Genomic DNA, 27,488 nt, shown 5'->3' on the forward strand with positions numbered 1-27,488 from the left:
TGGACACACTAAGGCTGTGGGTCTGGCACGAGGACAAGTTTGAGCACCTGGTGCATTGTTGTATGGTGGCTCCCCCATGTGTGCGTGGCCTGAGCCCTAAGCTGGGGATCTGCAGAGTGCTATTTGCTGTCGGGGCAGTTAGTGGTCACCGATGGAAACCAAGCTGGGGAGCCTGCGCTGGGCTGGGTGAGACGTGGGGAAGTCAGCAGCTGGTTTCCTCCCATTGCTGTGTTTTCTGCACCAGTACCAGCCCATGGACTCCACAGCTCTGTGTCTGCCTCTGCTGAGAGGAGGATGCAAAGTTCCCAGTGCCTTTGAGCCCCAGGTCCCAGTAGATGTTAATCATGGGAGCTGCCAGAGCAGGGGGATGGAAATGCACACGAGAAAACCTCTGCTGCCAAGCATGGAAAGAAGTTTTGTTCCCAGTCTCAGTTAACCAAAGTTTCCATTTCTAACTCGATTTTTGCTTTTGAAGTTAACTATCTGAAGTGTTGCTGTTCCTGTACCCTGGTATTCCCACTTTGTCCCAGCTGCTGCTTGAGCCAGGAAGAGCAGCACTGCAAGAGCCTTCCAGAACTGTTATTTATCCATTTTTCTTCTTTTATACCAAACCCAGAAGGACAGACAGGGAAAAAAATCCACAAGGAAGTAATTAAATCTTTCCAATTTTTGTGAAGGTCTGGAGGTGCAGGAGAGCAGCTATTTGCAATTACCCTTCTCATTTTGACATGCCTTTGGGAGCATGTTTTATCACCTTTGACAGGGACATGCTCCATTCCCTGCCGGCAGCACCAGCCCCACGCCCTGTTCCCAGGTGGGGCTCATGCTGCGAGGCCATGGGGCACCTGGGGGTGATAAATGCAGGAGATCTGTGGATCTTGTTCCTTGCTGCAGGACTGGTCCAGCTGTGTAGGTGTCCTGGATTTGGGCAGGTAAGGAGGAAGCTGCAGCTGGGGAGGCTGTTTCTTTTTTGGCTGTCCTTTGCACTGTTAAGTAGAGTCCCAGAAATGTTTGGGAATGGGGCAGTGTGCTTGCTCACAGAGCTGGTCAGGGAGTATCTCACACTGCTCAGGGCAAATCTTTGAGGTTTCCCATACTGATGCTTGAGGTCTCCAGTAGAAGCAGTATCTGTCCTGTGGTGTGGTGCTGCTGCTTCCTTGGTGTTGGAGTGCTCAGCCTTGGGGCTGCAGGTGCATTTATGGTGTGCAATAGGAGAGCGATGGGCTTTGGAATCCACCAGGGCTCAAAAATAAGTGATGGTGAAACAGGGAGGGCTGGGGCAATCTGAGATGTATGCTTTAGGGGCCATGCTGTGCTGGCAGGGCTCAGGCGGTGCCTAAGCCTTGTGGAGGTGGATTTGTTCTCCCGTGGTGGCAGTGGGCAGCAAGTTCTACTTCCTCCTGTGCTCAGGGGTGCATTGGGCTGCTGCATGCCATGGGATGCACTCCAGCATCCAGCTGGCACAGGGGGCAGCGCCTGTGGGAGACACGGATCCCTTTGCAGTGCTCTGCCCAACAGCACCCCGGGTTGCCATCCCCCACCCTGCCTGTTCTCTGCTTCCAATCTTGATGTAATCTCAATACACAAAATAAATTCATGCCATATTCCCCATAGATGATAAAATGCCCACGCTGAGGTTGCTGTAATTGCAACCATGTGCCTGGCGGTGGCTTCCAAGCAGTGCAGAGCACAGCCTGGGTTGCATGTGGGGCACAAACACTGTCAGGTGCAGAGCATCATGGCTGTGAGCAGGACATGGAGAGCACAGCACACGCTTCCAGCCCAAAGGGAGCTGGGCTGCTGTGGTTCAACCTGTGCCCTGATTGTGGGTTTGGTTATTCACTGCTTTAATTGGAATTAGGGTGAGACAAATGCATCTTTTGTGTTTGGCCCCTCTGGAAGCCTGTGAACAGGCAACAAGATGCTTTTAGGAAAGTTGTTACTTACTGAAATAATTAACTAAATGGTTTATCTGGGAGCAACCTGCTGGGAGCTGTTCCTGTTCAAACTGGGATGGGGCACGCTGCTGGCATGTCCTCACCATGAGTGTCTGGGCCCTGCTCCCAGGAAAGGCTGTTGTAGAGCTGGCATCAGTGCTGTGCCAGTGGTGGGACTGCTTGACCAAGTTTATTTGCATTTCTTGGTGCAAACAAAGTCATCTTCGGACCGTTTTGAAAGTGCAGGCTGTTTCTCTGTTCAGATCTGAAGACTTGCCTGTGCATCCCAGCAGCCATCTTTCCCCCAGGAGAGTGGTGCCAGACCCTGAAGGCAGTGAGGAATGGCACAGGGTACCCAGAGATGTGGCAGTGTCCCTGCAGATACCCACAGTCAGGCGGATGGGTCTGTGAGCACTGATGGAGCTGTGGGTGTCCCTGCTCAGTGCAGGGAGTGAGACCCGATGCCCTTTAGAGGTTATTTCCAACACAAACCATTCTGATTCAGGGCATTTGGACAAGTTCTGCTCAGCTTATTCATCCTGCAGCTTGCTGAGGGCTCTGTACCATTGGGATAGTGACAAAATGTGGTTTGGAAGATGACAGTCCCCCACCTTGTGTTGTCCCTTTTCCTGCTGTCGTCATAGTGGTGCCAGGGGCCATGTCATTCCTGCATGGCTGTGCTGGGCTTGGTGCTTCCACGTATGCTGCACTTCCTGGGGCCTGTAGAACGGGGGAAGGAGTTGGGAGTTGCAGCCATCAGAGTTGCCTTGTGCTTGGGCACCAAGCAACCCTGCAGCAGTGTGCAGGATCCCAAGGTTAGAGGCAAGCAGTGGTGCTGGGGGACTGATGCAGTCCCGTGGCTCCTGATGTATCGCAGTGGGGTGCAGTCTGCAGCAAAGAGATGAAGGAGCTGATCCCAGCACCCAGGTAGGGCCTTGGGCAGCCACGTCGACTTCACCCTGGCACGTGTGCTGGTAGTGCTGCCTCCATCCGTGTCTGATAATCAACAGAGAATATTTCACTTTTTCTCCTTTTTGCTGTGCATGCAAACTTCCATTGCCCACAAGGGCTGATTGCCAGGAGCAGCCCCAGCATGCTGCCAGCAAACACCAGGGGGAAAGTGCAAGGAATAGAGGGGCCGAGAACTGGGAAACACTCCTGGTGGGGATGGGAAAGGGGCTTGTGCAACAGTCAGCCTTTAATTAAGGGTATTTAAAATGCTTTCCCAGCTGGTTGCCATTGCCTTGCCATATTGGAGTGGTTTAGATGTAATGCTGCTTGGGAGCAACTCCCTTCCTGCCGGCTTTGCTCCAGTGACGTGTCCCCATGCCTGTCATCCCCACGTCTCCCTGCGAACAGGGCAGCAAAACAGGGCTGTGCATGGATGGAAAGGGTGGGGGGGGCACACAAACATCTTTAATGCAGCTTCTGCAGAAAACGGGATCATTTAGACCTGTCTGAGGCAAAGGCCACTCCTGTGGCAGGGAAAGTGACGGTGCCAGCTGCCAATGGTTCCTGTGCCCAGCAATGTTGCAGCAAGTAGATGTGCACCCAACCAGGCACAGACATTGCTGCAGCTGCCCCACGGTGAGTGCCTGCAAACAGCAGAGCAGGCTCAAGGTCTGGGGAGGCTGTGCTATAATTTCCACATTCCATAATTTTTCTCAAGAGGGGAAGAAAGTCAAGCCTGAAATAATTACCCACACAAGCCGTCACTGAAATGTTCTTTACTGCAAGCACTGATCACTTACTGTATTTAACAAGACAATTTTGGCTCTCGGTGCATGAAAGCAAGTAATGATTAAAGCTCTTGTTTTCAGAATCTTTGAGCCAAAGCACAAAAGTCTATCGCTAGCTCCAAGTCTGAGCTTGGCAAAGAGCTCTTGCATGGGGATGGAGCCAAGGTGAAGCAGCTCCCAGTGCTGTCTGCAGGGCTGGGGGGCATAGAGGGTGCACAGGGGTGTCCCCAGCAGCAGAGCTCAGCCTTGGAAGCAGGCTGGGGGGCTTTAGATTGAGGTTGTTGCAGCTCCTTTAGGGCTGTGGAATGTTTTTCAGCCATGGAAAGGGGCAGGTGCTGTTTGGGACAGCTTGGGAAATGTGGTCAGTGTGTGCCTGCTGCTGTCTGCCCCTGTCTGTGGAGGAAGAGGAGACACTTGGGGGGACCCCAGGAAGGCAAAGAGCTTTGGTGTATGCAGGCAGCAGCACAAAGCAGGAACGTGGCTGGATGCAGTGGCATTGGGCAGTGCTGGGTCCTGAAATGGTGTGATGCTTCCAAGTGTGGTGGGTTGGGTGCTCTCCCTTTGGGAACAGCAATGAGACAAATGGGAATGAGCCAGCCCTGCTGAGAGGCCACCTAGGTATTGTGCTTGTCCCAGAGTGAGTGTTTGCAGAGCTGATGAAAGCACCTTCTTGTTTTGTGCTGTGCTCCTCTGCTTGCAGATGCTGCCCTGGGATGAACTGGGTTGAGCACAACAAGAGCTGACAGCATTGCAGTGTCCCCATTGCCATCTCTCTCTGTACTCAGCTCTGTGCTGGCTGCTGGGGGAGATGGCATCAGCAGGATGAGCTCTGCCCAGCACAAGACAGGCAGCTCTGGCCACAGCAGGGCTGGGCATGGGTTCGAGCCTATGGAACTGCTTTCTTGCTGGTATAAATCAACCTCACTTGGTTTAGCGCAGCTGTATGATTGAGACCAGGTCCAGATCTGTTTCAGATCTTCCTACAAGGATGTTAAGCTCTTTTTCTTGAGGATGGTGTTGCTCCACATTTGAGCCAAGACAAATGAGTCCCAGTATAGCAACACTCAATCTATGCAGCTAAACACTTGGCTTTCCCGGGTCCCTTTTCTTGCTTCAGGGCAGAGAGGACTCCCAGGGAAATACTTGGGGCAGCTGAGAGATGCAGTTCTGCACGGACAGCATTATGCAGATTCTCCTGTTGCTTTTCCCCTGGAAAAAGTGCAAGAATTTTGACATTGAGTAATTTCCACAGGCATTAACTATGCTAATCAGGCAACTGCTTTTATACACAGGACTGTTATGTACTGCTTTCTGCTCCTCCCTAAGTGAGGTCAAATCAAACTTGAAAAAGATTCCTTGTAGTATGTTTTCATTTCTAGCAGCAGGCTCTGGGCTCCTCTGGAGTGTGTGGTGCTGTGGGAACCAGCTCCCAGTGGCTGCATATCCCTTGGACACGGCCTGGCCTTTGTCTTCTGGTTGTTGCTGCCCTTCTTGCACTAACAGGGAGCATTGCAGGGTGTCCTGTGTTGGCACATATCCAGCCCTGGCATATGGGCAACCTTCAGCCATGTCCACTGCCCCTTTGGTTGAGTTGTGCTCGTTGGAATTATTTACTGCTCTGATCAATAAATAGGATAGGCAGTGGGCTGTATTTCATGAACACTATCCTTGTGCACACTGCTGTATTTCAAGAGCATAAATAGTACTGGTGCATCAGCAGAAATTAAAACCAAACATAGAAAAATTTATACCCCAAATTTCTCAGTGTGGTGGGGAAGGAAGGAGGAGCAGTTCCACACAGTGCCTCGGGGCTCTGTCCTGTTTAACCAAACCCTTCTGGTGCTGCCTTGACACCCAGCAGGGTTCTCCCCTTGCACGGGCAATATGGGGCATGGGACAGCCACCTGCTCTCCTCAAGTCCTCCCACACCACGGGGACAAAGTCCTGGCTGGCTGCTGCCATGTGCAGTTTGAGAGAGGTTTTTAGTGTGTCCTGTTGCCATCGGATGGTCCCGGCTGTGTCACACCAGAGTTTATTTTGCTAGGGGACATATAATCCAGCAGCACGTGCACCATCACTGAGCTGTTTGTTTGCCTTCAGAATGTAATATAGATCTAATTATATCAAAGCAAAGTATAATAAATAGTAGGGTTATGCAGCGCAGCTCTCAGAGCATGCGGTGAGAGCTTCGTTCCCCTTCCCTCTGGTAGTGTTTAAGCATTTCCCCTGCATCAGTGACGCAGACGTTCTCCATAAATCAGCGGAGGTAGGAGCACATTTGCTCCCCTGGCTTTGAAGAGGCGTCAGATCTCCGAACAGAGGCTTCTTGCTGGGTGATCCTCTGGGGCTGGTTCTCATTTCCTTGTAGGAGGTGGGTCTGGAGCCCATTTTGTGAGCTTGGGAAGGCTTGGCAAGGGGGGAAGGGGGAGAGAAGTGAATGACTTTTGCTTTGCTGACAAAAAAAGTCTTGACACCGCAAGCACTGCACGCCATTAGCATCCCACTGACACAATTATTTACCAGGAAGACGCACATATTGATTTGGCAGTAATAACACATGCTTATGGGGAGGCCAGGGGTGAAGGGATGTAGAATAGCTCCGTAGCATAACCAACCCATGCTTCAGTGGGGGCCTAATCCTGTCTAGTGCTTGGTTGACCTAACCCTGCCTGAGTGAAGTCTGCCGTGAACTGGGTGCTGTTGTGCTTTTTGGTTTCCTCTAGGAAGATGATGACACTGAGGGATGGTGGCATCCTGGTGATGAGGGATGCAAAAGCCCTGCTCCCCATGGAGTGCTGATAATCATTTCTGGCAGGGCCATCTCCTCAGTGCTCTGCTTGGTGCCTTCAGAGACCTTTGAAAAATGTTAACTCCTGTTAATGACCTTCACCAGTAGTTGCATGCTCAGCCTCTTGGAAGCAGGTGGTGAAGGATGGAGAAAGCACAGGATGTGTGTAGGTTCCTGGCTGCTGTTGACTGAATGATACCGGGAGGGATTGGACAGGGTGCCCACAGCATCTGGAGGGTTCTCATGGCTGGCCCACCAAGTGTATTTTAAAGAAAAGTGAGAGGGGAGGTCCCAAGAGACACAAAGCTTCTGGAGGCAAGTTGTGGGTGAGATTGATGGTGAGATGGGGTTAGGGTTTCCCTGCTCAGATCTTCTTGATTTTTACTTTCTTGGATCAAAGATTGTAATGCGTGAGAGGATAATGTGCCTCTCTGGGTATTGGTCTCTTCTCCCAGGTAATCAGTGATGAGAAGTGGTAGAATTAAATTGTACTGGAAAGGTTCAGGTTGGATATTAGGAAACATTTCTTCTCAGAAAGAGTGGTGAGGCATTGGAGCAGGCTGCCTGGAGCAGAGTTGGAATCACCATCCCTGGAGCTGTTTAAAAACCATGGAGATGTGATACTGAGGGACATGGTTAGTGGTCATGGTAGGGATGGACTGGCATTTGAACTTGATCTTGGAAGTCTTTTACAGCCTTAATCGTTCTATGATTCTATGATCCCCTATATCACAATCCCAGACACTCTCATACCCTCCTGAATCTCTCCTCTGCATGCAGTAACTGGAAAGGGCCATCAAAGAGAGGTATCCCTGCACCAGCACCTTGAGCTCCACATGAGGGCCATATTGAAGAGGAGTGTAAGAGGCTTGTCCTGCCAGCCCAGTATATCTGCAGTTGCCCCAGGATGCACCAGATCACCAGGGAGCAGGACAAGTCCCTCTGGACAAACCCTGGGAGATGCCCTCACTCTCACAAGATCTCAGGACTGCCCAAAACAGCATCACTGGCCATGGTCATGCATGGGGCCACATCACAAAGAAACACCCTGGAAGAATTTTAAGGATTTTTTTTTCAGGCAATTTTTTAAAGGTAATTATAATGTGAAGGTTGGGCTAGAACATTTCTGCCTCACTGGGCTGTTTGCACCAAGGAGCTGGCAGCAGGCAAGCTGCTGAGTGAGGAGCTGGCGCTGCCATATGGAGCTCTGCTCTGGCTGCTTGCTAAAGAGAAAATCATAGAGGGCCAGGACTTGGCAGCCCTGCTCCACAGAGACTGCTTGTGTGAATAAATGTTACTCATCAGCATTGCTCAGTGCTACAGGATCTGGCCCACAGTCATAAAGAAGAACTGTGTTTGGCCACAGTTCAGCAAAGCACTCACACATGTGCTCAGCGTGAAGCACATGAATGGTCCCGGTAACTCCCTGGGAGAAATGTGCTTAAACATGCTCTTTGCTGGATGTGCACTTCCATTAGACTTAATTTCTGTGCCTTGACTGTCCCTTAGTTTCCCTGGAGGAAGACTCTATGTTAGTGTCCTCATTGAGTCTGGATAAGGAAGGAGCCCTATAAAAGGGAATGGGGGATTTGCAAAGAAAGACTTCGACAGAGAGGCTGAAGCAGCCTGGTAGTGCTGTGCAGTACTTCTCTTACTAAGAGCAAGGAAAAGGGAGGAAGAAATTCACTGAAATTGGAAAGCTGGGCATCTAAGGATGACAAAGGAAAAAACAATTTTGCTTGTATTAGATATAAATAGTCCATGAGAGTTCACAGCCACAAAACCTAAGCGCAGATGAGGTGAATAGAACACAAGCTTATCCATGTGCCTAGGAGATGGCAGCAGCTGAAATGCTGAAAGCCACAGCCTCATCCCATCCCATCACATCCCTCTTCCATGGGGTCACTGCCACTGCTGAGGCCATGCGTCTACCCATCAGACCCAGGTCTGGCTAGATGGGTTTTTGGCCACGAGGCACTGGCTGCCCCTTTGTCCCTGTGCTTGTCTCTAATCTAACACAACCCACTGCAGTGGGGCTGCAGCAGGGATGCATTTAGCCTCTGGTATTTACACACACAAGTGCCAATTTCCCTTTTCATTTCATGAACGGGTAGTTAAGTACATTAGCAAGCCATGTGAATCAGGACTGCAATCATACAGGCAAGCTCCAGGAAAGGAAATACTAATGTACAGCAAGATGAGAACAAATTCAAAAGAATAGAATAAACTCCTGTTAGATACGAAGTGCCTTGCCAAGCCAGTCAATCTGGATATAGTTAGAGAGGTGTACAGTATACAGAAGAAGTCTGTAATATTTTATTTCAGGGATATATATTTCCGGGACAAGTTGTTAGGTTGACCTCTAGTGTTCATTTTCTTTAGGGAAAATTTCTTGACGTAGTTCTGTTTTGATCAGGTCTCATATCTTTGCACTCTGAACGGGCTTTGAGGAGAGGCTTTGTTTATTCTAGCAGATGAAAACAGAAAATGTCAGTGTCAGTATGCGGGAATTTTCTAGCTAGCTGGCTGACGGGCAGCCAGGCGTACTGTGGAAACGTTGACATGCCATTACCTATAGGAAGGCGTTGGAAGCGGTGCTGGTTCTCGGAGGTAATGGGAACTTTGCCACTGGCTCCAGGGCCAAGCACTCGGCCAGGAGATCAAAAGTATGTTTTTGCAGGAAAGTTTAGCTTGGACAGATCATTTGCATTTCACTAATGTTCTGTTCACTGAATTCTGTGGTGGGGGAAAATGTTATTTACTCTGTGATTCCGGTGTTCTCGTACAGCCATCCCCATCTGTCTGTCAGATTTACATCCCAAATTTTCTTCCTTATGATCTGCTCATGCATGAAGAAAAGGGATTGAGTTTTAGACTTGGTTGGAAACTGAAGCAACTGAAGGTTAGAAGGGCTTTCCTTCACTTTTGTTGCTGGAGGGCTCCTATTCCACGCAGTCCAATTGGTACTGTTGGATATCACATGTATCAAACCGAGATCCAGATATAATTTGTTTGGGTTTGGTTTCATTGATTTCAATAGCTGAAAATGTTTGAATGGCAGCCAGCCAATGCTAAAAATCTTTTTTCTCCTAAAGCGCTTTTCCTGGTGTCAGAGAGCTGTCGCTAAAACTATTTTTAATTGCTGTTTTTTTTAATTCATGGTGCTTTGTTGGAAAATATTCATCGTTTGTTTGGTCATAGAGGGAGGAGGAAGTTCTGGTCTTGGGGAAAGTGATACAAATCCAAGCAATTTCACTGACCTTAAATTTATTTGGAATTGTGTAGGGGAGAAATTATCCTCCACAGCCCAAGTGCTGTCATGCTGCTTGGAGTCTCCAAAAAAAAACAACCAAAACCACTTTTCACCTCTGCAGCTTTAGACAAGCTAACCATCAGACTGATTTCTCTGAAATCCTCAGTCAAAGCCTGGTCTTGAGGATTTCATTTGTGGTGATTCCTTTGTTGCTAAAATTCAGCAATGGCCAGAATGAGCAGGTTTTGCAGCATGTTTTGGCACCGGTGGTTTGCTCTCCTCTCTGAGTTTGTCTGCTTTACGTGACGTTCCTGCTTCGTCATTGCGTGAGCATAGCAGAAGGGATTAATTACTTCTGAATTCAATATGAGCTGAGCTTGCTGATGAGTGGGCATTCGGGGCCAACCACGCAGAGTGAGCCCTGCTGCCCCTCCCCAGCATGGACCTCGCTGCTCTCAGGCCCACCAGATGCTGTAGCATCCCCTGCCCAAGGGGAAGGATGGATCTGGTTTTAAGAAGTTTTCTGTGAAATCATCAGAGGGAATAGGGAGACATTGTCTTGCAAGCAGCTGTTGTTTCAGAACACTGTCTTTCCTGAACAGCTGGAAAGGGCAGAACTTACACATCCTAAATAGCTTTACACCTTCAAGATGGCCTTTTTTCTTCTTTGTCAGCAGTAATGCAAAAGGAGCCATTGGTATCCCCTCCCCAAGCCCTCAACGTGTGGTCCCATGGCTCTTGCATGCACACAAGAAGTGCTCACACTGCTCCTTTGCAGATGCATCAGCCTCAGATCTTTGTGCTTTCCCTGGACCAAAGCAGCTGAAACCAGCCATGGTTCATGCTCCTTTTGATTTTCAAATAAAACTCTGGGTTGCTTCATTCTCCTGGGCTTCAGAGGGCTGCACAGAGTGAAGAACTCCTATTGGAATAGAACTGGGATAAGTCCAGAGCTGCAGATCGGAATGGGAGGAATGAAGGGCAAAGCAAGAGATTAACAAAGACTTGCTGCGGTGATAGGGAGAAATTTAGATTAAATATCACTCAGCATGCTGAGCACCTGTTGGCAACATCAGCACCTGCACTGCTTCTGCTAAAGATGTCCATCACTACTTCATCAGCACACCCCATTCTTATCCAGTTCAGGTATCAGCCAAAGCTGCTGAAAAGGGAATACCTTTAATAATGTGCTGCTTTTAATGCATTCAGCCAGGCCAATTGCACGCAGTTACAGGTCTGCCCTTTTCATTTCACAGATTCTTTTGGTCCTAAGAGTGTATAAATGTTAGATTAAAGTAAAAGCTGTGCTCAGTGTAAAACTTGCAAATATTTTGATATGCTCTATCCCTGGAGATCCCTTTGAAGATGATTTTAGAAATGTCCCTCCTATTGCTAGACGAGGACAGCTTCCCCTACATGCAAACGGTATTGTCACATAACAAATTGCTAAGTGAATTACAAAATGGCATTTGCACTCCTTGACCATACCAATGAGTGTAATTTAAATAAATCCATTCATGAAGGCCTAATTAGCAGGGACCATTCAATGTGCAGCTGTGCATGGGAAGTCTCTGCTAATCACAGACTGAATCGACGAAGTGCTAAGTGCTCCTGATGTGCTGGAGAGCTGAAATCACTCAGACCTCTCAGGGATCAAGCACTAGATCGGAAAAATGTTGATCCTCTATTGCAGCCCTTCCTCAGGTGCTGGTGTTCATATGGGGCTGGGTAGATGTTCCCAAGGTACTTGTGTGGAGCCTGGCCCTCTGGAAACTGCTCCTAGTCTTTCTCCTGCCTCTGTTTTTCTGGCTGTCAAATTGAGATAATGATGCTGATTTATTTTGTAAGAGAATTTGGAGTTAATTGAGAAGAAAACCTTGAGTAAAGCTGAGCAAATTCAGTTTTTGCAAGCTCTCTTCAGTGTCTCTGTTAAAATTACCTAACCTGGGTAAGCTGCTGATATTGCATATTAGTGGGAGACATTCTGGTTGGAGACATTTATTTATGATAAGCATCACTAGAGATGTTAGCTTACATTAACCTACAGTATTCCAAATTGCTGACTGCTCCTCACTGTGCCATGTGCCAGCAGAAGTCAGAGCATAGCTGCGAAGTGGGTGCATCAGTCAAATGTTTTCACATCTCAGCATGTGTAAGTTGGAAATTAAGCATCCAATCATGTTTTCCAGAGGAATGCTCAGTTCTCACATCCACTCCCTTAGATGCCTTTGTGTTGTGGCTGGATGGGTGCATCCCTTTGTGCTCCTCCTTGCAGCTGAACACACCTGAGAATGTTATCCTAGACAGAGTTACTACAGGAAAGTGAAATGCAGCTTATTTTTAAAATGTATGTATGCTCAAAACGGGAGTCAACACCAGGAGTAGAATGCAGGGCAATCATTAAGTGTCTGCAGAGGCTATGGGGACACTGAGGAGCAATGCACAACAGCACCCTTGTTCAGGCAGCTCTGACACCAAATAATGACTCGGTGCTGGTAGCCTCGGGTTTCACCTGTCCTTTGTTCCTGTGGGAGATAAATAGCTCAGTGGGACAAAGCCTAAGGAAAGTGGTGCCTGTGCTGGGCACCAGCACCGGATTCCCACTTCATTCAGCAAAGCAGTCCCTTGTGTCCCACAGCAACCCACCAAACCCAACACCTGCAAGCCTGTGGGGCATGATCCTGCCTTGATTACCTCTGCAGCAGTGCAGACCCTACAGATCTCGTTTCAGTGGGTTTTCTGTGTGTGATTTGCTTTGCAGTCATGGTGGTAAGCACAAGGCCTGTACCTCCAGCAGCATTGTCCAGTGTAAGTTTTTCCTGTTTGATTAGGGTCACATCACCACATTCATTATCTGCTTTTTGTTCATTAGCTTGAGATAATGAAAGCAATGGAATTAACAGAAAATCGAGCCATGGTCGTGTCTCCTTCCTGCCTCCTAGAGACTTTAAACATACAGAACAAAGTTAGAGCTATAGATTCTACTGTATAAAATGTGCCCCAAAAAGCCCAGCACCCAAGCTGTCAGTTCTCTGGCATGCATTTGTCATCAGCGGGGTGTAATTATCCTGGACTTTAGTGACATAATAAATATGAGAGCACAGGTGGTGTCCATTTTCAGCTGTTTAATTGAAGAAATGAAAGATCCCGTAATACAGAGTCAACACAGAGAATTTGTAGGCTGAGCTAAAAAACTTCAGTAGCTATAACCACTGATGGAGAGCAGATTTTTTTTATGATACAGAAGTGAAGAGTATCGATTTTTAAAAATGTATATTTTTACAATGCAATATAAATGATCAAAATGTCCCACTTCAGTTGAAGAAGACCCAGGGAGGGATATGTGTGAATCAATACAACATCTTAGAACATAAATTTCAATTCATTTATGAATAAAATTACAATAAAACAACAGAATAAGTGGAGAATAGCTCTCGCAGAGCTTTCTGGAATTTGCTTGGCTTTGTTTTGGCAGCTGTTCCCGGAGGCCATGGGTAGTGCCCCCACATTTGTCTTTTTCCCGCCTTTGGCGCCCACCGCCATTTTGTCTCTCAGGGCGGCCTGTTCCGCTCTTGGCTTTCTATTTCTCTCTCCACACCTGTGGGCAGCAGGTGAGGCCGTGTCTGTGCTCCTTCTGCCCCAGTTGATGCTGTCCCTGGCAGCATGGGGCCGGCAGCCACATGTTGCTCGGAGCAGGGCAGGGAGGGAGGGCGATGGTGGGCACATGCCAGGAAAATCCCATCCCTGCAGCACTGAGCATTGAGGGTGCCAGCTTCACTGCTGCCAGACACCAGCTCGGGACTGATGGTGCTGCCAAAAGTTTCAGTGGTTATAATTGATTCTGAATTCTATCTTTTTTTTTTTCTCAGAAGGTCTGATCCTGAGCAGGTGCTGACAGTTCCCTTGGCTGAACTTGGGGCTCAGCTTCTGCCTCTGAGGAGAGGATAAATCAGTACAACAGGACGCTGCTGCCATCCTGGTCAGGGCCTGTGGTGTTTTAAATCTTTAATTGCCTCTCTGATCGTCCTTTGATGTATACGCTCCCAGCGATTCCCAGCTGACTCACTTGTGGTGTGAGGTATAGCATTCAGCAGTGTGGAACTGCTTTAGAGATGAGGATACTGACATGCCTTGGAGGGATAGTTGACTTCACTACATTACTGAACATGAATTCTTCCTTGCAATAGGTGTAGGTTTGAGTGCCATACTGCTGCTTCTTTTGTAGAGAAAAATTTAAATAACTTTCTGTGAGAGTCTGGTTTAAAGTTCTTTTTTTAGATAAATCATATTCTCAGAGAACTGCTTACGTTCTGTAGAGTCTGCCTGCTTTTCTAGCAGATAGATCATTGTGCCAACGACAAAGTGCTTAGCAATTCTCGCGCAGGGTGCCAGGTGCACGGATAGCAAAAGCCATTCAAGACTTGTGCTAAAAAGTTTGGAGCAGCTGTCCTCTGAGGATGTCAGCAGTTCCCTAATATTAAAGGTTACTGAGATTTGTTTGGCTTGATGGTTCCTTCAAAACAAAAAAAGTAGAATTTGACAAGCGTTTGATAAATATCAGTAATGTCTCTGAACATACCATGGAACTGAAATAATGAAAGGCATTCAGGCAGGCTAACAAGTAACCACAGCCCAACTTTGGCATCAACGGAGAAGACTTGGGTAGCTCACAGAAGTGTAATGTTAGGTTGTCAGTTTGAAAGTAATATTTTAAGGTAGTGTAATATTAAAATCAAAAAAACCAACTAAGGTGGTTTTCAATGCAACATTTATGTTTCTGCCCATGTAAATGGACTCCTATATAACGAGCTGCCTTAATAAGTTCAACTGGACTTCCCACACAGGAGAAAGAAGGTGAATGTTTTTCAGAGGCCTGTGCTAATGGAATTACTTAATGCTTTGAAAAAAATCACATTTGTGTGAGAAACACAGATAGCATGGTAAAATTCATAACTATTTCTTAGCCAAATGCAAACAGTATAGAACTGTCTTGCTTCAGACAGCTTGAAATACTTTTTACTGAAGACACGTTATTTAGGCCAAAGCATTTGTGTTAAAAATCTGCTTGTTATTCCACCTATAAATAGTTTTAAATTATTTGTTTAGATCTTTTTTAAAATCTAAATTAATTTTCTCAAGTTACAGATAAAGAATGGCTTATTCCAGTTCAACACGGGACTTTATTGCACTTTCAGATCTGCATCCAAACCTTGCTCGTCCTGTAAGTCTCAGTGACATAGTACTTTTGTTCTCAAAAGAAATTGTATATGACTGTATTATATTACTGCAAAATTATGTAATTGACGTGTATTTAGATACTAATAGCATTAGTATAATTGTTAGATATAAAGTACCTTACTTTCTTTGTGTATAAACCAGGAAAATGAAAATTGATGCTGGCGTTGTCCATAGTATGTGGATACCACAACTACAGATATTGACTAGACAATTCAGTGTCTGAAAGAATCTGAGGCTTCTTTGTAATGATTTAAATGGATGCTGAATTAGTAAGGCACGTACAGAGTCAGTATTATGTAGTCACAATACATCTGTAACCTACAATAGTCTTTCACTACAAGCTATGAACATAAGGCCCAGTCCCACAGTTTTTACTTGTGTGTTCAATCCCTCTGAGCTAACTAATGCAGCCCTTAATTATTCACACAAAACTCTTGTTGAATGGTATGGTGTTTTAACTGGACACAAATCTCGCAATTGCATCTCAGATAGGACTGTTTCTGTTTCCTTAGAACAAAAGGCAGGTTTTGCAGTTGTCAGGCTATTAGAGGAGCTAAAAACTTTGCTTGTGGGAGTACAGGAGTGTAGGGTGAACCAAAAAGTAAACGTGGCAAACAGAAGGGGTTTGTACTTGGTAGTTTCATGCAGATGTTTGAATGTCTGTATGACTTCTTCTTTGTTTGTTTGTTCCTGAGACAAATGAGAACAATATTCAGAGGAGCAAGAGCTGAACAAAGGAGTGTGCTGTATAACTCATTTGTTTTTGCTTTTGGATTTTAGATGGTTGAATTAAAACTAGAAAGTCTGGGGATCCAGTTTTTCATTCTTTTTTGTCACAATCATGTTTTAATACAGGAGTGAGAAGGCTACAGTACTCCCTCTGCAATGACTCCCACCCTTCACTCTGTCTAGCCCACTAATGATATCATGTCTGTTAAGTGTTTGGTGCTGCAGGATGTTAATGGCTGTAGAATAAAACACAGAAGCTGCACTTTCACATGGATGCCATGTTACGACTGCATCTCTCCATGCAGCAAAAAGTAGATGCATGCCTACAGAACAGTATGTCCCACAGAAGATCCGATGTATTGTGAAGTGCTGAAAACAAATTTTCTATTCCCACAGCTTTCCTTTTTTTATTATTATTATTTTTTTTTTTTGGGGGGGGGGCGGGATGACAATTTAGCTCTTCATTCACATTTACTTTAAACAAAATCACAGAAATCAACGGGAGATGAACAAGAGAAGAGAGATGAACAAGGGAAGAGAGTTTTAGCTGCTCTCATAGTGGTATTGTATGCTCTTTCCAACATTTTAGAAAAATTTTAGGTCTCCAAATAAATCCATTTAATCTGCCACTCACTGGTACTCCCAAACATAGGGATTTACTGACTCAGTTAAAAGCTTTCATTTTTACAAATGAGACTACTATTGAGTGCTGCAATTAGCAAATGCACAGGAAATTAAGTATTTTTAGTAAGGTAGTTTACCAGTATCTTAACACAGACTGATCAGTGTGTGTTTAGGAGGTTAAAGCTCATGCCATCCCAAGTATTTAAGTCCTTTATTTATTTATTTATTTATTTATTTATTTGTACTTTGCAGTTCATTTTTTAAAAGTAAAAGAGATTGAGCTGTAAGAAACTTGCAATGTTATAATGCTGTAGTGTCATGATTTGGTTTGAGCAGTCTCAAGCACTGCTCTGCCAAAAAAGGCAGCATGGCCCACTCCTTAGTGCCAGGCGTATTCCACTCCTCCTCTTTGGGCAAAAGCAATGCTTGTATAGCTGCACAATAAGATGATCAAGGAAATGATCTCTGAAAGGTTTTTTGCACTTCTGCACCCTCCCTTCCCTCAATAGTTTTCAAACAGATCACTTCCTTTTGGCAGCTTGCTGGCCAGGCTTCGTACTAACACAAGAACGATGAATATATTTGCAGAAGGAATAGTGGAGACCTCTTTTGGAAACTGCAGATTTACATGAGCATAGTTCATGTGAAAAGTCATCCAAAATGTCAGTTCCTCAGAGAAGCAGTGTGATGGAGTGGGTATTGTAGTCACATTTAGCTGAAACATATATATTTTTTAAGAAGCAAATCCAAAAATAGAGAAATAAAATTCTAATCTAGATCACCACATGCTGTAGATTGATAGAAAACATTCATTATAGAGAAACTGGAAGAACTAGGTTGTTACACAGTGCCTTCATCCTTCTAATGAGCTTGTGTCCATCAGCATCGGATAACACAGTGACCTTGCTCCATCTAGTGATTCAAAGTGAACTGGGATCATTAGAATTGATTTTTGAGCGCATGTATGTATTGAATATTTGTAGTGAGGTCAGTCAGATTGCAATGCTTGGTGAATAGGTGCAAAATACAGCGTGTGTGGTACTGCTGGTGGGACAAGAAAGTTGAGGAGTATGGCAGGTAAACTCACACGTGTGTGATGTGGAAGAGATGTGGTACACTTAATGGTTTCATTCCTTTCATTCCATTCATCTCTTTTGGAATTTGTGGCAATTAGGGTAATCTGCTGAGAAATAAATGCATAATGGTAGTTTATGAAAGTCAGAAGTGGAAGACAGCTCTGTAGCCTCAGGGCCTTTTGTCTTTCCACCTCTCTCTTCATGCTGTATTATAATGACAGCCTTCCCTTCCAGGCTTTGTTACCAGCTTCCATAAATTCCCAGACAAGCATTTCTGCACTCTTTTCTCAAACCAAGACCTTTTAAAATAAGTACAATTATCTATTATTCTACATCAACATTCTCTAAAATGTGACATTTCTGTAATCCTTACCAAAACAATAGGCTGAAACTACTGCTTGTCATGCCTTTCTGTCCCACTGGCTGTGCTTTTACCTGCCTTTTCAACACTATGTTGTTCATGGCACAGGACGTGTTTCTTGTTGTGTGAGTGCTCCTAGCAGTTTTGTTCTGCAGTTGAGACTGGGTTGCTTTTTCATAATAAATGTTCAGCAAAGCAGAATAAGATGAACTTTGTTTTCATCATCAAAAAAGCTTATTGCTTAAGGTCCCATTTGAAAGAGACAAAGCACCTGTAGAAATGATTGTTGTTAAGATGAGGACGGCATCAAGGGCTGTCCCTGAGGATGTGCAAATGTGTATCTGTGGTGACAGCAGGGAAAACATGGTATGCTTAACTGTAAAATAAATCCTGTCCAGCCTTTTCACAGTGGATTTAAGGAGATCTGAGGCCTGTGCACAAAGTGTGAAACAGTAATATTACCGCCCACCTGAGGAGCTGATACTGCTAGCAGACAAAATTGTGAATGTTTTCAGGTGAACTTTTGTCCACCCACTGCCTTTACAAACAGGAACAGATGTAGTTCTTTTAATATTTTTAATTGCATTTTTTAAAGCAACATTGTATGTTTATGTTTTAGTCCTTTGTTCATGTGGTACTGCGGAATAAGTAGATTAAAGTGATTACCAGTCAGAAATATGCTTATTATCATCAGCAGAGTACAAGTCCATGAAATCTAATTCATCATATACATCTGTGTTTAATACTCTTATTCTATAATCTTTTTATTTTCTAGAATGTAATCGGTGTGGTTATTGGAAAAACAGATGTCAGAGGCTTTCCAGACAGAAAAAGTACAGTCTTTTAAAACTGTTTTTACTTCATTTTGTTATGTGGTATGCTTTGGCATGTTTGACTGAAATCGATATTTAAATGATAAACAGACCTCTCAGCCTGAAGTCTGTAGAACAGAAATGCCCCCCGAAATTGTAGGGGGTGAGAAGCAAGAGGAAAGAGAGCAGTATTAGTCTGGCTAAACCTTATAAATTAGAATTCATGAAGTCTCCAGCATGGGAGTATTTCAGGGTCTGAAGAAGACAGTACCAGTCTGAACACACTGCTACCACACATACTGCTGGTGCTGATTATGGTTTGTTCCTATTCATCCTCTCTTAGAAATGTTGAGGTGGTTTCTGAAGGAATGATATGAGTAACTTATGGTCTGAGCAATGCCAAATTTATATTATCATACATTCATAAAGAAAAAAATGGGAATCATACATTGATAATACACTATTAATTGGAAAATGAAACCATGTATCTGCAGCTTTGAGACAGCACGGACTCTGCTAGGAAGCATCTGCCTGCAGCTATTCCAGCTCTGTGTGAAGTGCTCAGTTAGCCACTTGGTATTGCCACCGTGCTGATCCAGCCTGCTCTGCCAGGGGAGTCATCCTCACCAGAAACAATTCCATGTAGCTGGAAACCGTGGTGGTTCGTACTGATGCCCCCACAGACTGCAGATTGCTGCACGGTTGGCACAGACAATTCAGAAATGACATACTGCAGATGTGTACGATCCATGTTAGAAAACAGTGCAGCATTTCTGAGACTCACTGATGCCCTCTTGATGAAGAACTTCCCATAGAGCTGGAAACACTTTCTTTCATTCATTTAAACCCTTTTAAACCTTTCAGCTGTGACACTGTCTGTTATCCACAGCCTTGTCTTAGGTTCTCATGCATGGGCACAGCACTCTGCAGGCTGGCTACCCACCAGAATATTTGAGCTAGTTTGCACACTCACTCACAATCTTGCCTGATAATGTGTTTGTCAGCACCTAGAACGACTGCTTTGAATCTAGCATCCTACAGCTCTTTTATTTCTCTCGCCTTAAATTAGTAAGTTTCTGTGCTGTTACTTGGGCAGGTTGCTAGAGGTCCCACTATAGGGACGGCAGCCGCCCCCATTCGCGATCACCAATGCACTTACCGCCAAGTCTGCTGACCTCTAGTGGCATTCTCCACTTTGCGGATAGCGGTTCTCAGTGACAGAATCCAGCAGAACCTTGGGATAATAGTTTTTATCCACACCTCCTAGAGCAGAGTCTAATTGAAACTGAGGTGTGCTAACAGCAGTGTTTGTTTTTGCAGACATTGGGTCGGAAAGATACACGTTCAGTTTCACTATTCGTGATTCACCAACTTTTTTTATTAATGTAAATTCTTGGGGCAGAGAAGAATATATCAGATCGCTTTCAGAAAGCTTTAGAGTTGGTGACTGTGGTAAGTTGGAGTTTATTCTTAACATGTTTCTGCTCGAATGTGTTTTTGTTTTTGTTTTTCCCCCAGTAAATCAGTGTTATGTATTTGTGGTTTTACTATATTTTCCTTGGAGGACTTGGAAAACAGTCTAATTGGAAACAAATTGTTCAGTTACGTTCAGTATAAAGAGGAACAGAATAAGATCTCTAAGTTTTAAATTCAAACCCAGTAAACATGTCAACAGAAAGACCAGATACAAACGCACTGAGTGCAGCCACCCACAGCTCACCTATAATTAAATCGATCTAAATTCTTACATTACATTATTATAAATTATGAAAAATAAACTCTGCAAAGTACTTCAGCATTTCTCTGCCTTTATTACATATAGGTATTACTATGATTATTCATAAACAAGCAAGAAAAGCTTTCTATTAATTTACAGTCTGTGCTTTTATATCATTAATAAAAAGACTGCTGCCCACGATCCAGTGTTTGGAGGAAAGCTGTGACCATGAAAACTGTGCACACAGCAACTTTTAGTCCTTTTGTTTCCATTACATGTCCTGAGGACTCCTGTGGGACTCTGGCTATAATGTGAGCTCTAATGCCAGATAATGTTTTCAGAATGAAAGTATTTAACAGAAGCAGTTGCACATGTATGTTCGTTTCCATATCTTACCTGGGAAACGACTGTTTTTTCAAAGCTCCTTCTCTTTAGGTGCATCTGTATTCAGTGTTCTAAGTTAACTCGCTGCTGTTTCATTTTAGTTACAATTGAAAATCCTTTAGTCCAATCAAAGGAAGGGGAAAAGGAAGAAAAATTCAATCCTGTAACTCCGAGGTAAATGTATAGTGTAGACTGGTAGGTCTTCCCAGAAAGATCACTTTGTTTCATTGCCAGCTCATTGCAGCAGTGTTCTGTTGGTAGGAGTAGTGGTCAAATAATCTCAAAATAAAATATATTTCTCACTGCATGGCCTCTTGTTAGTTTTGCCATGAAATAACAAAAATAATAGGGTTATTAAAATATTTTTACATAATAAAGATATAACTGAAGTCATAGGACAATTTCTTTTGAAAACCTGCTACCAAATCCAGTCTGGCTACAGAAGTCTCACTGTGTCACGATGCCCATTACCTGGATTACAGCCATTTCAGAACTTATTTTTATTTTAGGGCCGAAAAACTTAAAAATACATATTCTACGTTGCTATCTGGGCTTCCAGTTCTAAAAGTATTCAGAACACAATGATAAATCTTTCGCAGGAGGAAAGTTCTAAGATTATATTTACAAATTACTGAAAAGTTGAAATATGCATCCATCTTTATGGAAAATGATTTTTCTACATGAACAGAATCAACATTCTAGACAGTTGGTGAATTAGTTAAAGGAAATGTTAACTGATGCTTTGTTGCTGTGTTTTTTGTTCGTTTGTTTTTATGTGTGTGTGCATACAACCCAGCTGCTACAAATTACTGATCAGTGAAAATCATTCCGTTGTGAAAACATCTTCATGTTATGAAATGGACACCAAACTACTTTCTTTGTTGCACCTACCCGTCAAGGACCCTCAGGATTATTATTCACTGGGTGATATCACTGCAAATGGACAAAGCCTCGATGGAAGAATTCTTAACGTGCTTGCAGCTGTAATGTCAGTAAGTTAAGGTGCCCTAAGAGACTGGGGTTTTTCTTCTTAGCAGGGATAACTTCATTGCCTTAAGTGTGAGTATTGATTTTTGGACTTGGGGAGTGGGAATCACTGTTGTTTGATTAGGTTGGCAGTGATTTCAAATGATGTGAAGTACAATGTATTTGAAGTTTTCATCTACAACACAAGGGAAGAAATTGAGGGAATGGAAATATCCTAAATAGGTAGTCTTTTTGAAATCATGCATGCGAAAGCAGTAGACATCTTGCAAATATGTAAACAGCTCTTTTTTTTTAATATAAAATGTCTCTTACTGATGTTAGTTTTGTAGTGGTGTTTAAGTTTTTTCAGTTGTGTGTAGTTTCCCCCTCCCCTGCTTTTAAAGTCACCTGTTAGTCTAAGTTATCACCCATATACTCCTAAACACTGAGAGTATTACTTACAGATTGCTCCTCTGTCTTCTTAAAGGTTGGAGAGCCAAAGTATTTTATAACTTCAGACAAAAGGAAAGGTCAGAGGTGTGAAGTAAAGCTCTACGATGAAACAGAGATGTCTTTTCCAATAATATGGTAAGATATGTTTCAATTTACTAAAATACGTTCATGCAAGAGTAGGTAAAGAATTTAATGCACACTGCTTTCAGTACTGTCTTAAATGTAGTTACTTGTGTGGTAACAGTGATGAGGCAGCAATACACATTAAACAGAGACTTTAAAGACTCCATAGAGAAACCTTACATGTCTAGTTGTAAAACTTACTGACAGACTGCTAGCTAACAGATGACAAAATGAAGCTTAGTTCCAAGTAGCTGTATTTTTTTACTGAGAATTTTACACTAATTCAGGATGTGGCATTTAAAAACATTTGCAAAGCTAGTTCATTTCTTCCACAAAGTAGTGAGGGGAAAAAGAGGAATACGCTTCGTTTCTAAAGCCAAACTGGATTAAAATGTTAAGAGGAGATAGGTGTGTTTTTTAAGGAAATCCTTGAGCAACAAACAACATGATGGTGAAGATATTTCAGAGGTCATTGGTGAAGAGGTGGCTGAGCAATGCCAGGTGAAAAGAGCTGAAATCTTTTTGTGGGGATTAATTAAAAATAGAACAAAGCTGTGCTTTAGCAGTATTCATGCCGTTCAACTTAAGAGGAATTGCATGAGATTTTCTCAAGGGATCTAACCATCAAATCATCATTGTTGAGGAATACTACTGACCTCACCCTATTCTTATTCACAGTTTATAAGGATTCCAGTGTTGGGAAGCTGGCTGAACATCTGGTCTAGTGATGTCAGCAAACTTGTCCCACAGAAAAGGCTCAGACAATAAGCAGCTACTTTCACACTGATTTGCTTTAGTTAGAAATTACTTGAGGCACAGCTTTGAAATACGTGCAATATTTTTCCAGGGGTTATATTTATTTTGAACAGTCTAATAGCCCTTCATTTGGCAAGGGATTCAATAGGGACAGTACTGGAGCATACTCAAAGCATCCTGGCTGGCTGTGAACAAAATGCAAGTGGATATACACAGTAATTTGTTTGCATGTGCATATAATGAGGGAATCGTTCCCTTTGACCAATTTAGTTATAACTGCATTCTTTAATAGTTTTGTACTTAAAAGTTCTAGTGCTCTTTCAGAAAGATTCTGACACATTAACTTCTTTTGGTTTAGCTGGGATAATGAGTCTATCCAACTTGCACAGAGTTGGATCCCACGAGAAACAGGTACAATTTTCTGGTTTTGATCCTTTTTTTTCCCTGTAGTTCTTAATGTAACCTGTATTCTAAAGTAACTTTATTATTCTTATTTTGTGCTCAGTAATATTTGCATCAGATGTGAGAGTAAATTTTGACAAATTCAGGAACTGTATGACTGCAACTGTGATATCAAAGACCATTATTACAACTAATCCAGGTAAGAGCTGTTGAAATATTGCTTTAATATTAGTAATCACTAGAGATTAGAAAGCATGAGTGAATTCATTGGAGGTCTGACTTCTACCAGATTGCCTCAGAAAGCTTCCTGCTTCTTGTCTGTTATACAGTGACCAAGCTTTTGACTTACACAATAGCATTGTGTGTGTGTGTGTGTGTCTATCTATTATATATATTCATTACTTAATATATATATTTTTCAAGAAACTGCAGAAGCAAATGTTCTCTTCAGCTTCATAAAAGAGAGTGCACAGTTAGGAGCTTTGCATGATAAAATGGAGGAGCAGTCGAAAGAATCCGTTAACTGTAAGTGTGGATCCAAGCTCCCTGACTTTATAGGACTGGACAATGTAGTTTCATGGTGCAGCTGAAATGTCACGTTCATACTTTGTAGAAAGTAAGCTACAGCCCGGCAGCATACTTCAAGTCTGGACTGTTAACAGGGCTATTCCTTACATTATCACTTATGTACTGTCACACTTGGTGACTAAGAGTGTGGCCTGACATGCTCTTTCTGATTACATAAGGAAAACTGAAAGATTTTGCCAACAACTCATTCTGGGAAGATACCAATATTAAGTATGAGAGTTTATTGATTTTACTCTTTATTACTTTTTTCCCCATCATGATAAGTCTTCTCCAAAAGGAAGACTTGCACTGCTCTTCTGATGCTTTAGAGTAAATCATCTCTTCTTAAGGTCCTTTTTATGTTGCTGCTTTTCTGTGTAGTTTGTTTCGTAGACTCACATGTCTTTTAAATTCGTAGTGGAGACTATAGTTGATGTTTATACTGTGAAGCAGCTGAAAGAAAAGGCCTTACAGAGTGATGGAAAACCTGAACCACTCTTTGGCATTATTTATGGCTACATTTCTATGCTGGACATTGATGATAATGTATCTAAAGTTATTCGCAACAGATGGTAAGCAACTGCTTCTTCTAAATTTGTATTTTAAAAGTGTTTTTTCCTTCTTCCCCTGACCTAAATTAGATAGAACAGTATTTAGTCTAGTTCTGGACAAGGAAGAAAAACTGCTCTGGCAGTTGGCATCTGAATTTCTGTTGTGTAGGATTTTCAGCATCAGCAAAGAGGAGGAGCTGGCTTTATGAAGGACTTTCTGGTCCTAGAAGAAGGAAGAAGAAAGATGTCTTTTCACATTAACTTGAAAGCATAGAATATGGGTTTTTTTTAAGAGTCTCTTGGGAAATCTCAGCCAGAAGAAGGGGTTCAAGCAAGAAGGAGTTACATGCATGCTCATATCACCTTTCCGTGTTTCAGTTCAGTGTGCCGTTTTGTGGTGAATGAAATGTCAAACACATGCACCTTCTGTGGTGACATCTCTTCAGACTCAAAGTCAACTTTTGTGAGCTTTGACATCCTCGTTGATCTGACAGATCATACAGGCACTCTTTATTCTTGTTACCTATCTGACTGCGTAGCTGAGGAAACCTTAGGCTGCACTGTAAGTAGAAATAAATGAGGTTGTTCTTATCTTACTCCATAGCTCAGATAAAATTAAACTTAAGATACCTCTGACCGTTCTTCATAAGTACACATGTTCTTCATATACATCAGTAAAAGCTTAGAAGTCACTGGCTGATATTAAGAAGAAACAAATGTAAGAATGAATACCCTATGCAAAAACCACTTTAATTAATTTACAGTTCTCAGAGAAGATGGTTGGAACCCCCTGCAATTCACTGTGGTTTGTCTGACCATGTATGCATATTAAACACCACATTAAAATTGATAAACAGCTGAAAAATCTGTTAAATCCTCTTTTCATTGTCATTTTGTTGTGGAGATGTTACAGCTATGTGCTGAAGTGTTCAGTGATGTCATGTTATTAATAGGTCCATGAGTTCCTCACACTTGCAGAAGAAAAGAGGACTGCATTGAAATGGCAACTGCTTCTGGAACGGAGCAAGATTTATTTTAAGGTTGGTATCTAATGGAAAATAGCTATTGTTTAATACTGAAATATTCCATGTCAATTCTGCTGAATTTTTCAAAACAAGCATCAGTTTTTGTACATATTCTGAATATTCCAATATGCTTTACACCCCTTTTTATTCCTCTTTTCATAGAACTGCCTGTTTTAGGTCAACCCTAAGCTGATTCCCTGTTTTAAAACTTACCCATCTTAGTGAAACTGCTCTTTCTCTTCAATCTACTCCACCTCCTGCTTCTCCTTTCAGGAAAGCATTTTACTTTGGTGCTAACAGGTACATAACATAAAATCTGCTCACTGATACAGCAGTAAAAACAAAGTCCTTTATTCATTCTTGCAGATTACCTTGTCACCCAGCTGGAGAACTGGTCTGAAAGCGAATATACTTTCATGCAAACTGGCGGATCCTATAGAAGCAAGTCAGAGCCTGCTGGGAAAGAAGCTGCATCACGTGGTAATGTGATGGTAACAGCTGGGAAAAGACCATTTCAAATTGTTAGAGGTAGAAGGTTGTTGTTGTATTTGCTAAGGAATATGCATTACCAATTGTTATAAGAGGGCTTCTGTGGTGATTTTTTTAGGTGATTGTACTTAGAAAAGCATAGTAGGTCTCCAGCCTGAGAAAAGCTAGTTCTACTGAATTCAGCCCTTTAGAAGGGAGGTGGAAGACTTCTTCACTCAGTTTGGGAAATTTTTGAAAACTCAGAAATAACAATTAGCATGAGAGATCTCTTGAGCTTTGTTTTTCAACTGCTATGCTACTGCTGCACTACTTCTGTGTTACTTAAATTAATAAAGGCCCACTTTCAAATACTGATGTGTTTGTGGTATGTGTTGGTGAGTCCCAAACACAAAGCAACTGCAGGGGCATGGAATGGAAACTGCAAAGATTTTTGCAAGCCTTCTTTTCTCTAGAGCACACTATGTTTTCTTAAAACAGAGTAATCAATTAGCAGGGACCTCTGATGACCAAATCATCAAGGCTAAGACTGTAGGTGGCAGACATGAAAGGATTTCCCCAGCATAGCTGCTCATAGCTGAGCATATAGGTGTGTATATTTTGCCATTCTCCAGTTTGTGCGTGTTTGATCAGTTTCTGTATTAGTGAGGCCTGCAGTTGGTTTCCAACACTCCTCAACTTCAAAGCATACCTGGGACACAAGGGGCACTCTGACTCTATAAGCAGGGGCTTGTTCTATTCAGAGGTAATGGTGAAACGCTGCGTTTCAGATGGCCTCAGTTCCTTAGGCCATAGTATTTTGTAATTACAAGGCCTCGTCAAAGAGCTTTTACATGTGCTTTTACACCACTGACTGAAGCTAAAATGCATCGATCTGAGATGCGTACACGTCTGCAGGGTTAGTGCCTGGGGGCGGTGGCGTTGCGGGGGCATCCACAACTGTTGTTCCTAAGGATACCTTCAAAAGAAATGTGAGGAGCAGTTACACCTCCCTTTAAGCACAGCACCCTGAAGCTCATATATTTGCAAACTCTAATCCTAAATCTTGGAAGTAAAACCACTGAAAATGAGCCCCTCCCATCACGTGAACTCATATGTTTTGAGAATGCACCACTTTCAAAATGGTGACCTGCTGCAGAAATTAGTTAGGACTACTAGATGCCCACAGTTGCATAGATTATTTGCTGCAATGATAAAAGCACATGCAGCACTTTGCAGACACCTTTCCCATAGACTTTCCTGTGTTTCACTGCAGTTCCTTCCTACCACAGCTCCCAGTGATGACAGGGAGCCAGCACAGCACCTCTCACTGCTGCTTCATCACCCATGAGACAGCCCCTGAAGCCCCCCAGGATGGAAAGACCCCACCTTGATGGCTGCCAGAGCATATAGCTGCACACCCAAAGTGGACTCCAGTCCTCAGGTTAAAATTTTTATTATTCCTCATGTACATTCTTCTTATTTTACTGCATCTGTTCAAGGAAGCCAAGTGTGGGTGGGA

General features: G+C 43.4%; 1 protein-coding gene across 1 annotated transcript; it reads left to right on the forward strand.

Annotated features, from left to right (window-relative positions):
• The first annotated feature begins 14,869 nt into the window (after positions 1 to 14,869).
• On the forward strand, positions 14,870 to 26,038 carry MEIOB (meiosis specific with OB-fold). Its single transcript, XM_065733045.1, has 13 exons — positions 14,870 to 14,938; positions 18,521 to 18,578; positions 19,878 to 20,009; positions 20,760 to 20,832; positions 21,455 to 21,650; positions 22,112 to 22,212; positions 23,315 to 23,367; positions 23,462 to 23,557; positions 23,782 to 23,883; positions 24,344 to 24,497; positions 24,855 to 25,038; positions 25,430 to 25,516; positions 25,868 to 26,038. Exons 1-13 carry the CDS (start codon positions 14,870 to 14,872, stop codon positions 25,988 to 25,990), a joined length of 1,428 nt encoding a protein of 475 aa, XP_065589117.1. The 3' UTR covers positions 25,991 to 26,038.
• The last annotated feature ends 1,450 nt before the right edge of the window (positions 26,039 to 27,488 follow it).

This window comes from Cyrtonyx montezumae, unplaced genomic scaffold (genome assembly GCF_038088225.1).
Source record: "Cyrtonyx montezumae isolate F1298 unplaced genomic scaffold, pur_monq_1.0 scaffold_16, whole genome shotgun sequence".
Lineage (NCBI taxonomy): Eukaryota > Metazoa > Chordata > Aves > Galliformes > Odontophoridae > Cyrtonyx > Cyrtonyx montezumae.